Source organism: Sus scrofa, chromosome 9 (assembly GCF_000003025.6).
Source record: "Sus scrofa isolate TJ Tabasco breed Duroc chromosome 9, Sscrofa11.1, whole genome shotgun sequence".
Taxonomy (NCBI): Eukaryota; Metazoa; Chordata; class Mammalia; order Artiodactyla; family Suidae; genus Sus; species Sus scrofa.
Window position 1 is genome coordinate 128,543,789 of NC_010451.4, and position 16,067 is coordinate 128,559,855.

Genomic DNA, 16,067 nt, shown 5'->3' on the forward strand with positions numbered 1-16,067 from the left:
ACTTGAAGTATATGTCTGCAAAACTTACTGAATTTGGGATTCAAAAAAATGAGACTGTTTATAAACATAGGCTGCAACAGTAAATCTGTATAATGACTAAGTCTCTTGCAGAATAATTTAGTGGTGGTCATGATGAGTTATAACGTGGACTTTTGAGTTTTCATTGGGCAGAAGCAAACCATTCTCACTCGGTCTGTGAGCTTTTTTTTTCCTTCCAGACTCTAAGTAGTTTACACAATAAACAGTTATTTCCATGGTAGAAATGTCCAAGATGTCTAAGCTCCAAAGTTAACCTGTTATTATGGTTAGAAATCAAGGTTGCCATTCTTCCAGATTTTCACAGCCACACAACTTTTGACCTAGCTGATGGAAATGTAGAGTAAACATGGTCCTCTGACCTCTTAACAAAGGCAAAAATCATCATGCTACGGTATTTATTTCATTGGCAAGTCATCCAGTATACAGAGGCATTACAGTGGATTCCTATAATGGCAGGACATTACAAATTTTTCTTAAAGGAAAATTTTAAGCAAGAGTTCATCCGTAAGTTGCCAATACTTCTCTTTTTTAGGACTTGAAAATCTAATGTACATCATAATGTATCAATAACATCAAAGAAAGTTCATTTGAGTAATTAATATATATATATATATATATAACATCAACGAATAAAACTAAAACTTTTAGAATTTTAAGGCACACCCCCAAATCAGAGATGAGTCCCATGAGAGGAAATCTCATCACGAGCAAAGGAAGGGAAGAATTCCCTTTGCCTATATACTCCCTTTTAAATTCCTTCGTAATGGGGATGAGTCCATTTCTTTCTTGAACATTATGCTTTAAACCCACCTCCTTCCATGAAACAGGACAGCTGTCACCCTTCCTAGTTCTCACATGGAAGCATGGCGCCTCGTGTGGGATCTGCATTTATATCCTCTGGCTGTTTCCTGGGCATTGAATGACTAACAGGAGAGAAGTCATCTGCTTCTACCCATTCTGCTGCCTGGAAGGTGCTGAGTGTACACAGCCAATCCCGCAAAAGAGGCCATGTTCCACGTGACCCTTTTTAACATTCTGACAAATGACATAATTAAAAGGACAACAGGCAAGGGCTTAAATTTTCATTCCTTCTGTAATCCTCATATTTCAGGGTTAATTTTGTATACCTTGGGTTACTGGAAAAATATAATGCATTTTTAAAAACCCCTGAAGTAATCATAATAAACAGGCATATAAAAACAGGAACAGAATGTATATATAGGCAGGACTGGGTCACCGTGCTGCACAGCAAAAAAGACTTAACACTGTAAATCGACTATACCCCAATAAAAATAAATTTATAAAAGAACAGGAACAATCTGTGGATACATAGAGTTGAACTGAAAAATTGAAAAAGGTGACATCCCATAAGAACTTCATGAAAAGAATGTCAAAATTGCACTCCAATTGATTCTTTCTGCACTAAAGAATCAAAAATGCAGGACAATTGTAACCTACTTTCCCCCCTCCCCAAATCATCATTTCAAGCCATTTCTTGATGTTCTTATCCATCAGTCAAATAATCCAACTGAACTGCCCCTGCATTTCATATGTATTTTAAACTTAACTCAGTATTCTGAAACAACTAATACATTTCCATCATTGCTTTGTTCAAAGCTTTAAACTCTCTTTTCAAAATCAATTTACTAAGATCTAGTTTTCTACCTTAAGTAGACCATTTTGACCAACTGTAAAAAAATTCAAACAAATGAATTTTAGCTCATAAGCTGTAGCAAAATTAAAAAACAAAGTAAGTTGTCTCCTACCTATGGTTGTAATAACAGTGCCAGCAAAGAAGAAGGAACTTCCCAAATCCCAGTGACTGATTTGATTGGAGGTGTTTCCTAAAGGTATAATCCCTGCATTTATTGCTGCCACTATTTGCTGCAAGTTTAAAAAGAAATTTATCAGTACACATGAATCACACGGAGGCATCAAACAGCATATATTCCAACCCAGATGACCAATTAGACAGAGAGCATCAATTCTAAGGTTTGCTTTTCCATTTAAAGTATTCCATAAAGATTAAAACTTTACACTAAAGAATTCAATACATTAAATTATAAGAAAATTATATTTTATATCAAGAGAATAGATTTGCATAATGCTTATCATAGTGTTATATGTATTCATATCATCATCCAGTACCACATTTAGTGAACTTTTTTTCTTCTCATTTTTTTATTATTGTGGGAAGAACACTGAACATGAGATCAACTCTCCTGACAAATTTTTAAGTGTGTAATTGAGTATTGTTAACTATAGGTGCCAAGTTGTATAGCAGATCTCTGGAACTTATTCATCTTGCATAATTGAAACTGTATACTTTTGAACAGCAACTCCCCACTCCCCCCAACTTCTGAGCCCTGACCCCTGGCAACTGCCACTCTACTTTCTGTTTCTATGAGTTTGACTAGTTTTGGATACCTTGTATGAATGGAATCATACAATATTTGTCCTTCTATAACTGGCTTATTTCACTTAGTGTAATGTCCTCTGGTTCATCCATATTGTTGCACATGGCAGGATTTCCTTCTTTTTAAGGCTGAATATTCCATTTTATGTGTATACCACATTTTATCTATTCATTCATCTGTGGATGAAAATTTAGGTTGTTTCCACATCATGACTACTTAGTGATGTATTTGAGTTACCAACTGAGTATAGCAATAATGTTTAGGAAGCACCATAAAGTTAAAATACCAGACTGCAAACTACAACTTAAGCAATATACAATACTGTTACTGAAAAATCAAGTTCCAAAGTGCTAGTCATTTTGCATGATAACAGTAGACATTAACAGTATAACAGTAGAGATTACAACATCAGTAAGGTCCAACAAAGCAGGGTAAAAGAGGAAAGAAGAGGCAACAGCGCTTCACTATCAAGTTGAAGTCAGTCCACTTATATCTAGAGACTTAGAATCTCTACAGATTGTTATAAATTCTGCTACAATGAGTATCACCAGAAATCTGTGGTTGACAGTCAGCAATAGGAACACTAAAATCTAGATGCTGCCCTGAGCAGCACCAGGAGACAGAAAGATGCTATTATAATCCCTTCTCAAACATCAGATGTTGGGGACGGGAGAGGGTGTTCCAGAAGCACAAACACAGATGAGAATAAGTTAGGAGAAAATGGGTAGTAAAAGAGAGACACAGATGGTTGCAGAAGATGTTTCCATTGGAGGTATAGTTTTTAAATCTTTCCTACTTGATCTCCAGATTTTAAAATTGGAAGGAACTTCATCTGATGGGCAAGGAAATTAAAGGCCAAGAGAGGTAAAGTGACTTGTTTAAAGTTACATTGTTTATTGGCAAATGGACAAAAATTATACTGTGAAAATGGAGGTGCTACCCAAGGAAGTGACTGTCAGATGGAAAAGAGCATGTCGAGTCCAGAGCTGACCTGCAATCTGAAATCTCAGTTGTTTGACCTGACTTAACCTATAAATTAAAACCATAAGAATTAACTGAACTGTAATACCTTTATTTACTTTAAATATGATATATGCTCATTGTTTAAAAATTTAGGAAAATATAGAAAGTCATAAAAAGGATAATAAAAATGATTCTTAATTCCAGAATCCAATCACTGTTGATGTATTAAGATACCTACTCCTGGCATTTTGCTATATATTTTACACAGTTGGATTTATGAACTACATGAAATGTATTCTCTATTTTTACCTACTACGATTCAATATACAGTTTTTCCTTGTCATTCCCATATTTAGTTATTCATTGCCCAATATGTAGACATATATGCTGTTTTAAAATTTGTCTTATTATAAAAAGTGCTGCTATGAACATATTTGTGTATAAATATTTTTTCCTTTCTGAGTACTTCTGTAGAACAGATTGCTGGAAATAAATATGCCACATTGAAGATTATGAATATTTTAAAGAAGTTCACATATAGTAGCAAGCAGCTATCTGTGAAGGTTGTTACAATTTATAACTGCCCCCCAACAATTTATAAATGCTTAGCGATACTATTACCTCTAATATTCATATGTTATCTTTACTGAACTGCTAAGAATTGCTCACATTTACATATCCTTTATTGCGGGCAAAGTTAAACAGCGATGTTTCCTTTATCACATATTAAATGCACACAAATATACACAGGCATACATATATGCACAGCACACAATGAAGCTAGTTCTGAGAACTGATTCTCTTTATTTGATTCTCTACTATAAATATAATATCAGATAAAGGCAGGTTTCCCTGATTATCCTTCTTTGAAAAATGTTTTTTGCAGTTACTAACATATTTTCTTGCATAAACTTTAGAATCTTCTAGTTAAATTTTATAGGAATTTTCATTTCCACGGGTTTAACATATTTCTGCTGTTTGGATAAATGCAAAATCTACAAATTAAGGAAAATGAACACTATTACAATCATGAAACTTTCCATAAAAGATCATGGTATGAATTTCCATCTGTTGAATATTTTAATGTTTTAATATCCTGAAATAGAGCATTTGGGGGTACATAGGCCTGTAAGGTTATTTTTAGATATTTTACTTTTTTCTATTTTAAATTACAACTGGTTATTGCTTTTGTATACACAAATACTGCCAATTCTCTGCACAAGCAAATCTTAAATTTTTTATATCAAAACCACTTTACAGTCTCAAAAATCACTGAAGACATCAAGGAGCACTGGAATATGTGAGCTATAACTATTGATTTTTTTTTTGTTTGAATTTCTACTTTCAAAATGTTTCAATTAATTCATGTAAACACAACAAGGCCAATTACAATAACACGAATTTACATACTTTAATGAAAAATAATTATGTTTTCAAAAACAAAAATTTCATGAGAAGAGAGACTTTGTTCTATAATTTTGTAAATCTCTTAAATGTCTGGCTAAATATAAAACAGATTATGTGTTTCTGTACCCAATCTGGAAAACAGTATGGAGATTCCTCAAAAAATTAAAAACAGAACTAGCATATAGTCCAGCAATTTCACCTCTTGGCATTTAGCCAAAGAACATGAAAACGTTCATTCAAAAAGATATATGTACCCTTATGTTCAATGCAACACTATTTACAACAGCCAAGATATAGAAGTAATCTAAGGGTCCATCAATAAATGAATGGATACATACACATACAATGGAATATTACTTAGAGGTTAAAAAAATAGAAAGAAATCTTGCTATTTGCGCAACAAGAATGGACCTAGAGAGTATTATGTTAAGTGAAATAAATTGAATGTAAAGAGACAAACACTATGTGAGTTCACCTTCTTTATGAAGTTACAAACAAAACAAAAACAAAATATAAACAAATTCATAGATACCTAGAACAAACTACTGGTTGTCAGAGAAGAAAAGATAGGGGGCTGGGTGAAATAAATAAAGAGAATTAGTACAAACTTCCTTATAAAATAAGTCACAGGGGTGTAATATACAGCAAAAAGAATATAGTCAATAATACTATAATAATTTTGTACAGTAAGATGGTTACTAGATTTATCACAATGATTATTATGTAATGTATTTAAATGTTGAATCATTACATTGTATACCTGAAACTAACAAAATATTGTATGTCAACTGTACTTTAACAAAGAGTGTATTTTTATACTTTAGAGACACTTCAACACATTTATTCAAAAACTATCAATTGTTTATGGTGTTAGGCAATGAGGAAACAAGAGAGAAGTGAAAAGATGGATGATGTGGATAAGAAAAGATAAGGCGTGTCTTTTACATTCCACTCAATTAAGTAAATTATTTTATTCACTAGAAGCAAGCTAATTCCTCCAATAATTGACTCCATATAGATTCCATCAGTGTTTTAGCCCATTCTTTTGCTTGTCAATGACGAAGTACAGTATTACCCAGACATTTGGATAAATTCCACAAATTATTTAAATGCAAAAGAAGCAAATGTAGACTCAGAGACACTGATGTCTGGCAACGTGTGGGTTGTAAATAGTTATGACAGAGCTGTGATTATTACAACAGAGGCTTGAGATGGAACCCAGATTTGTCAAATCACTATGAGAATGAGTCTACCATGAGGTCCTTTCTCCGGAATGCGCTTGTAAACTTATTTTATAATTTTTGTATGCAGTCCCTGGGTCAACATCCACAGGAAATTGGATGCCTCTGGCAAGTGCACTGACATAGATCTAAGAGTCTCTGCAATTTCAACATCAATTCAGGTCATCAGATCACTTAATAAATGTCTCCGTGAAAACTATTTCTGTAGGTGCCATATTAGGCAACGAAAGCAACAATCACATCTATAACAAAAACACACTCTTCCACGAACGGCAACTTCTGTGGACAATCCAGTCATGCTGACGATTTATGAATGAGTTCTGAGGTTATGGCAAAGGGAATGCGAGCTACTATGCATTTAATTCTAACATATGATTACTAAGTATTAACTAAGGAAGGACTTCCAAACATAAAACTTACAAGAGAAATAGTATAAAATAATCTTCATTGGATTCACACTCAATTTTGCTCTTCAGTTTATATGCAATCAGAGAACGTGCATTAAAGAAAGGTAGTTGAACACGGTTCTAGTAAAGAACAGGAACTTAAGAGTTCTGAGAGGCTTATACTCATAGAAATGATAAAGTAATTACTCATAAAAGTAATTACAAAAACATTTAGTTTCCATGACAGTGATGGCTTTAGAATCAAAGTTCACCAAGTTCTAATGTGCATTTGTGCTTTTTTTTTTTTTTTTACTTTTTTAGGGCCACATCTGTGGCACATGGACATTCCTAGAGGGTCAAATCAGAGCTGCAGATGCCAGCCTATGCCACTATGCCACAACCAGAGCAACACCAGATCCGAGCCAAATCTGCAACCTATACCACAACTCATAGCAATGCCACATCCTTAATCCACTGAACCAGGACAGGGATTGAACTCACATTGTCATGGACACTAGCTGGGTTCATTACCGCTGAGCCACAACAGGAACTCCTGAATTTGCACATTCTTGAATTGTAATAAGCTTATGTCTCCATGCTATCTGGCCTATATTCAGCCTTAATACCAAATATTGATAAGATACACTTATTTGTAATTGCAAGAGACTAATATAGCCTTGGAACACAAAGCAATCACTGACAATCATGAAAATGTTCCTGTTGAATGCTAAGAACAACTTTTTCACATGTTATAAAGTACTTGACCAGCTATTTTTCCACCGAAGGAAAAGATATCAGAAAGTAAGCAATCCCAGAGAAGGCTTGAAGAATATATTTTCTTCAGAGAAGATTATCTTGTGGATTTCAAAATACGTGTTTTGATTTCACTTTTTTCCCTTTGCTCAGATGTTCACATTCACCAGAACAATAGAGACTATTCTGAAAGCCTTCCACAAATTCCTCCTCTGTTAACAGCACAATCAAGATTTCATTAAAATATCCCATCATACCTATAATCCTCTAAGTATAGGATTTGAAAATTTTAACCACTGCCTATACTTCACCCCAATCAATTAAATCAGAACCTTTGAAAATGAGACCCAAGTGTCAATTTTTTTAAAGCTCCCCAGTTTCTACCAATGTACAGTTAAGATTGAGAAACATTGCTTAGAATGTCATGTTAAAAAAAAACTTAAGGATATAAGACTTCTAAACTTCAGGTGTAAGGCAATGGCATCTAATTGGGTTACATCAGTGATATACATGTAACTGATTCAGTGACATCTTTAACTGGATATTTAAGATTGATCTCTTTTTCTCCTTTGAAAAGGGACATTATTTCCAATAAATGGATACAGTAGCTCAAGTCAATTATAATTATACTGACATCTGTATAATTAAACAGTTCCTCAAAGAGTAACAAGAATTTTCTTGACAAATTTCTGTACGACACAGTTATGTATATTTTTTGGTCACTATTTCCTTACAAGGGAACTGATTTCATCCTGAGTGGAGACTGGTCTTTGGGAAAGAAGTCAAATCACGTATTCACAACACTACATCTGACCATTTCAACCATGTAAACAAGACTATTTTGAAAGATTGAAGAGTACATAATAAGGAAAGCAAAATAATAATGCTTCCATTGACAAATGACTTTGTGAGAAGACATTGTGTAGGTATCACTGCTATTTATTCTAACACCACCAAAACAATCATCATCCATCAATAATATGCAGCACCGTATGAGTACTGTTGTAAAAGGCTGCAGGATCCTCATGCATCTCATTCTGAACCTCTGGTTATGTGTCAACACCCTGATTACCTAATTCCAGATGATTGAACTGCTTTGAAAAGTCCTGCTAATCAAACCAGAGAGTAAGTATCTTTAAAGTCTGAAAATTCACAGATAGCCCTGGGAGTTCCTAGGCAACCTCAATTAGCATTTTTGAATCAGTGAGGGGTCCCACTGGTTTATCCATTTCCTAACGGCTTTTACAAAAATCTTTATAGCCATATGTATCTGTCTTAAATGTTATTTATAGACATCTTTTGTACAAGAAGCTTCTTTTCTAATGTCAGTGACATGTTGTAGTCTTAATCACCAGGGCTGCTTCTCAAGCCATTATATATATCAAATTAGGTTCAGCCAAGAAGAAGCATTATAGGGCATTACTGCAAATACACAAAGGCATCTCACTGGAAAAAATACCCAGAAACCAGGAGTTCCCTTCCTGGCGCAGCGGAAACAAATTCGACTAGTATCCACAAGGATGTAGGTTAGATCCCTGGCCTCACTCAGTTGGCTGGGGATCCTCCACTGCCGTGAGCTGTGCTGCAGGTCGCAGGGGCAACTGGGATCCCACATTGCTGTGGCTGTGGTGTGGGCTGGCAGCTATAGCTCCTATTTGACCCCCAGTCTGGGAACTTTCATATGCCATGGGTGCGACCCTAAAAAGCAAAAACAAACAAACAAAAAAATCCCCAGAAACCAAACCCACCTTCTTCTCCTTTGTCTCCTTCCAAGGTATTCTGGAAACTAAAGTAATGCCACTGGTTTCCTTGCATGAGAGGATATTTCTATCAGAGTGCCAACTGCGACTGTTGACAATCCAACAAGAAAGTAAACAGCTTACCAAAAACCATGTGTATTAGCATATTGCTCCACAAAAACATTCTAGTAGCAGTGCTCAGCTAATGATAATACTGGTTGAATCATTTACAATTGCCAGCACCCAAGCACTTTGGGGACTATAAAATGACAATTCCATATTAGCATACAAAAGAATGGTATTTATGTTTTCATTCATAGTGTGTAATAACATGCTAAATTTTATTGAGTGTAATATTTATTATGGTAGCATTAAAGCTAATCCCCGTAAGAAGGAAACAATTGATAGCAAATTAGTCTATTATAGTCTTGCTTATAGTCCTACTATGAAGGATAGACACTTGCTAGTTTAAGTAAAATCCTATATGGCTGGGAATGCCATTCTGAGAAAAGAGGGACTCACCATTGCATCCTTGTTGGAAATTCAAGTTATGTCCAACTTTTGCACATATCTCATAAATCAAGGAATATTATCTACCATTCAAGATGATGACATTCTATAGAAGTAGATTTGTATATTCATCATTTGATACCAAATATTTCATACTACTCTACATTCTAGCCTCCAAGTTGATAAATGAACTATAGACACATTATGTAACTTATTTTTTTAAATCTATATTTATATGGCGATGGTACCTTTTTTTCATCTAGGAAAATGAGAAACACCTACATAAATCAAAAAAAAAAAACCCAAAATTATATTCCACAATTAAATGAACTCTTCCAAATACTGATGAGGGTTAGATTTTCATAACTAGTATCAATAGTCTTTCTTTTCAAAAGATACATTTCTGACATCATGTGGAGAAATATATGAGTAGTACATTTGCATATTTTATACAGAACACAGGTGATTAAATCATTCTATATTTAGAGTCTGGTAAAAAAGGAAGTTTTCAAGGTTTCCCCAGAGTATATCTTTTCAGTGATAAAGATAATATGCAATAATGTTTTTAATCTATTGTTTTTGTTGGAAACAATCTGAATCAAAACACATTTCCTGTTTTCTTAAAAAGGCTTTCAAAGTCCTTAGAATGTGTTTTCAAATAATGCATGACCTTAGCTTAACCACACTTTAATTAGAAACTTCTTATAAAGAAGCATTCTTCCATAAAAAAAAATAATTCTGATAATGTATTACAGTATTATCCACAGGAAGCAATTTCCACATACCAGAGTTTAGAAGGCATCTCTAGAATAACACCTTGCTTACCTTCCCATGTCTTTCCTTCTATTTAGGGTTTATGATATTGCATGTCAAAGCTATTTTTAAAGAGACTAATGAGGTGTACAGCTTTTTTCTTGCTCTTTTGAAAGTGTAAATTTATTTCCTATTAGTAGAAACAAAAGCTTAAAATCCCAAGTAAGAAACAACAGAGAACTGGAGATGGATGTTACTGCCAGAGGCTAAAGCAAGAGGCGTGCTGCTGGGTTTAAAAGCTGTCTTCCCTGTTTTATCCACTCTGGAAGCTTTTTTTTTAATCATAAAAGTAATGTACACATTACTGAACATATGGAAAAATAAGAATTAAAAAAAAATACCCACAGTCCCTAAAACAGTTTTTTGCAACATGCCTATATTTTGGTTTCAATAGTTACAATAATTTGGTTTTAATAGTTATAATAAATTAAATCTGCTTTCAACTATTTTCATATAGCATAACCATTTTTCAAGGCATTTGGAGTCATCACTCTCTCACTATGTGTATGATATGTAAATGGTATGTAAAATAGTTTATATACCATTTCTCTATCATAAATGAATGTGTCTAACAGAACCAAGTTCAAGTGATCATTTGCAAGGTTATTATTGAAATGATTTATACATCAGACAAGGACCAAACTGGAAACACCGTGTGAAAAGACACTGTGGTGTAGAAAGGATGAAACATGTTCAAAATCCTTGCAACTCTGAAGGGCCAAAAATATACATGTGAAGCAAGGCGACTAAAAGCTGCATTTCCCCAGCTGTGCATCCTTCCATGAGTTATCCTATACCCCATGTTATTAGAGGATGTATTAATATTCTATCAAAATATTAATTTCTATCTGTCCCCCTTCTATGTCATCTCAGCATTATAAAAAAATGAGAATATGAAGGGAGAAGTAGATAGAGCAAGAAGTCAGAAAAGGGCAGGCAGAAGAGACAAAGACAAAGGCTGTTTAGACAACAAAGAAGAGACAGTTCTAGAAGAAGACAGGAATTTAATACAAAAGCTTTAGGCACTCTATCTAGGAACTTCTTTTGAAAGAAATTATCCTTAAAATAGGACTTGAGTAGGCAGAAGCCTGAGTGAGATCAAGGAGACACAGAATCTGGGCAATATTTTGATACCAGTTTTGCCCAAGGTACACCACACTAACCAGCTTATTCAATTTATTCAAGTTCTAAACTGATGACCAAAAAACAACCTAAAATGGAACAAAGGGACTTTTGCTTTGTCAATTACATGCATCCATGGAATTCCCAAATTTGGAGATTGTTGGCTTTTTCAACAGAATGTCAGTGATCTCTACTCATTTGATTTTTCCAGTATGCTGAAGTGTATATTTCCATAACAGATACAAGTTAAAACAAAAAAGTACTTTATACCTATATAAAAGTAATCACAGAGGAAGTAGTTAGGGAAACTATTCAAATTTCTACAGAAAGGCAATCATTTTCTAAAAATATAGATTTTAAAAACAAATGAAAATTTTTTCCTGCCCTTCCTGAATACGTAACTAAAAGATCCAAGGATTGAAAATCTGAGGCTCTGCACACACAGGCACAGTCAACAAAGTAACCAGTTAACCCAACCTGTGTTAGAATAAGCCAAACTTCCCACACCCCAAATTAGTAATGAATAAAAGCAATATATCACAGCACTAAAATATTCCAATAATATTCTGATAAGCAGTTCCTCTGTCTCAGGCCTCATAACATTTATTTATTTATTTATTTATTTATTTATTTATTTATTTATCTATCTATCTATCTATCTATCTATCTATCTATCTATCTTTCAGGGATTGAACCCACGTCCTCATGGATACTAGTCAGGCTTGTTACCGGTGAGCTACGATGGTAACTCCTCAGGCCCAATAAAATTTATGTTATTTCTCACTTCAACTGAATTGACTCATTGCCATTTAATAAGCCTACAAGAAATTTCTGTGCTTTTGGTTTCCAGGTAAAATGTCTTAATACGCTGTGGAGTAAATTTACTAATGACTTGCTAACATTATGCAGAGAAAAGGAAGTCTCGCAAAACTGCTTAATATGTTTATATATCTTGGCTCTTAATGTCACAAAATCGAGACAGTCAAAATAATATATGAATAACTTCCCCAGATGGAGTGATTCATACTCATCCTGTCTTAGCTTTTTAGCTTTCCTCCAAGTGTTCCCATCTTTCTCAATTGCACACCCATACGCTCACCAGTTATAGCAAATCTGAATTGGTTGAAATCCACTTTGTTGAGAAATAGGAGCCAGATAGAATTTCTTCACTTTTTCACACCAACTGGAATAACTAAACTACCCTTTGACACCTGTCCAGTAAGTTACTGCACAAAAAATGCAATTAAACCCTTCCCTCAGGCACTTCTCAGCCCGACTTAGGAGTGTCACACCACAACCATCAGCACTGAAAACAAGCCTGGCATCTGTCCTCAAGTTTTCTACATTAGTCACTCCCATATGTGGTGCTTCATTCACACAAGGATACCAATTCCAAGCGGGTTTGACTACAACAATCTATGAAAAGGAAAATGTCCCAAACCACATGATAAGCATTAAACGGGAGGGTATCCTCTGCTCAGAGGCTCAGAATAGGAAGGTGCTATCACGAAGGCAGTCATTAGAGGAGGGTGAGTCTGATACCTGGAGAGGTACCAAGTTGGGCCAGGTATCCTTAGTCACTTTCACTTCTCCTGCCCCAGCTCCCAAACTCCCTCAAACCAAGTATGTGTCTGTGCTGGTGGAATGAGCAGGATAGACTATGTTTAAACTGGGCATAAAGAGGAATGAAAAGTCACAGTAAAGAAACAAGTAATCTTTTGAGGATCCAGAGGTGGCATGGTGGAGCCAGAGTGCTGGCATCAGGAGATGACTGAACACGTCTGAGCCTCACTCACTTTTTCATTTTTGATTGCCTGCTGTGCTTCTATTGTATCTTCTAGACAGCCACCTCTCCTTAAGTTAACTATGTGGAACCAACAGTGTAAGATCTGAGTGCTTCACCATCTGATAAAAATAACTCTGTGACCACTATTAATGTGGCATTATTTGACAGGAACCAGATATCAATAATTTATCTTCCACAAAGGCTGAAGTGTAGAGAGGCTAAATGGATCACTAGTTCAAAGTAAGTAAAAACCATAATAAAGTAACCTGGAAAATGAGTCACAAGACTTGGTGTTACAGTTTAGCTATGTTACAGCTCAACTATGTTCCAGCTTTGGTTGCCTACCTTTAGACATAGTTATCACTCATAATATTAATTCCATGTGATAATACTTTGAAAATTCCAAATAGTAAATACATGCATAAATTAATACATATACATATGTATACACATATGTAAAAGAATCTATTCATAAGTCTGAAGCTGGGTGAACCTCTTATGTACCTGTCCACATGTGTCTAATGTACCCCAGGCCTGTCTTGTATCTTTGTGTCACATATAGCCTATATATCTAGTATAATGCTAGCTGCTCAAAAATTATTTGTGGCATATGTTGTGCTTACTAATTTCTAGGTCCACATTAAATCACTATCAGGAGCTGAGAGACTGTAGAGTACTAATCGCATATTACCAGTCATGATAAAGACAGTAAGATTTTTGCAGTAGCATTTGACACAGCTAATATCTCCCGCCTAGCAATATATCTTCACTTGGCTCACAGAACACCATGTTCTAATGTTCCTCCAATTTCCCTGACTGCTGCCTCACCTCTGAGCCCATGGTTCTGCTCTCTATCCATCCACCCATCTGGGTGATTTCATTTAAATGTAAGCTTTTAAATATCATCACTATGCTGATAACTCCAAAAAATATTATTCATCCTGGACTGTTCCCTGCTTGAGTAGCTCAAGAACAGCACAAACCAATCAAATGCCAAAGTGAACTCCTAAGCTCTTTCCTGAAACTGTTCCACCTGAGTTTTCCCATCTCAACAGCAACTTTATTTTCCAGTTCTTCAGGCTGAAAACCTATGAATCACTCTCTGACACTTCACATCAAATGTGGTTAGCTTTATTCTCAAAATATCCCAATTTGACCACATCTCATCACATTTTCTGCTTATGTCCTCATCCAGGCCACCAGTATTTCTTTGCCAGTCTCTTGTAGTTGATTCCCAACTTCACCCACCTACATTCTACCCCTCACTGGGCAAACACAGTAATCCGTTTGGTGATAAGTCAGATTATGTCTCTGCTCTGCTCAAAGTCCTTTCATGGTCCTGCAACTCACTCTGAGTAAAATCCAAGATCCCTTACACTGATATTCAAGGCTCTATAGGATCTGAGCTTCTGTTACTCCTTTAGCCTTTTTTCATATAAATTCCCCCTTCATTTATCCCTTCTAACCATATGGTCTTTCTGCCAAGGATATGTCCACTTCTGAAACTTTGCTTTTGCCCTCCTCTCTACCCAGAATACTTTCTCCCAGTTATTCATATGCCTATGTATAGCTATTTATTACCTTTCAGATCTGTGCTAAAAGATCTGAATTCCCTGATGTGCCAATTTAATTAGCACAGGCAGTGACTCTTTGGCACACAAACTGCATTTTTTTAAACACTTAAAATTCTTTAAAATTACCTTATATGTTTATTAGTTTACTGATTTATTGTTTCCATAATTATAATAACCTTACTTTGATTGTTCATGGCTCTAAAGCCCACAGATTCAAGTGGGGTTGTATCAGCAAGATGGTCAAATAGGAATCCCTAGGCCTCCCCCTACCCTCACAGAGATGCTAATTCAACAATGCACAGGCCAATTTGGTGAGAAATACAGAAATCAGTTAAGACCTCCTAAACTTCAAGTAAGCATGAAACCAAACACATTGAAGCAGATAGAAAAATTCATAGCACTCATTTCCCTTAGTCCTCCCCCCAGTTCAGTGTGGTGCAACTGGGGAAAAAAAAACTGCCATAGCTTCTCCTTGGAAAGGAAAGAAATTAGAACATGCATCTAATGTTCTGGGTTTGGTGGTACCATCCAAGGGGATGGTTTCTGTCTTACCTATGTTAAGAGCACTTACAGGACAGAGCATACTCTAGAAAAGGTTTGAAAGTCCTTGAGGGACACTAAGAACCAAATAAGCTGGGTAGCTTGCTTCTACTTCAGAGGACCCATATTATAGGAAACAAAAGCTGTTAACAGCTTAACAATCTCTCCTTCAGGCAGACAGAGAAGAGTGGAGTATGTGTCCAAAATTCTGGCTTTCTGGGGGGCTATCCAAAGGACTGGTTTCTATCTCGTCCACTCAAAGCACTGTTGGGATATAGCACACACTAGAAACATTGGGACCACCGAGAATAAAAAAGACCTGGGACACTTGCAGTAGCCCTAGAAAACCTGCAGTACTGCAAGAGATCACAAGCTCCTGAAAAAAGGTAAATTCATATAATTGGACATTTATACACATAAGTCTAGAGAAGATGCATCCACAGAAAAGGTTTGAAAGTCCCATAGAATCTCATGCTAGGCAAACTGGTGAAAGTCTTTCCCTGTACATAATCAGTCTGTCAAGACTTAAAGAGGTGGTTGTTTTTTCAAGTGAATAAATCTCAATATAAAACTATCCCTCCCCAACACACACACACAAAACAACCAAGAAGCATGGCTCAATCAAAGGAACAACATAAATCTCTAGAAACAAACATTAATGAAACAAAGGTACATGAATTACTTCAAGAAATAAAAAATAACTATCATAAATATGACCAATGAGCTCAGGAAAACAATGCACAAGCAAAATGCAAATATTCACAAAAAGACAGAAAA

At 35.4% G+C, this 16,067-nt stretch overlaps 1 protein-coding gene across 7 annotated transcripts in view; it reads right to left on the reverse strand.

Moving 5' to 3' along the window:
- The window catches only part of KCNK2 (potassium two pore domain channel subfamily K member 2), a 230,431-nt gene that overhangs the window by 114,557 nt on the left and 99,807 nt on the right, over nt 1-16,067 (reverse strand). For all 7 annotated transcript variants that reach the window (XM_021102126.1, XM_021102130.1, XM_021102131.1 and 4 more), the window contains 1 exon segment: nt 1,806-1,923. In XM_021102126.1, the coding sequence (XP_020957785.1) occupies nt 1,806-1,923 (118 nt within the window).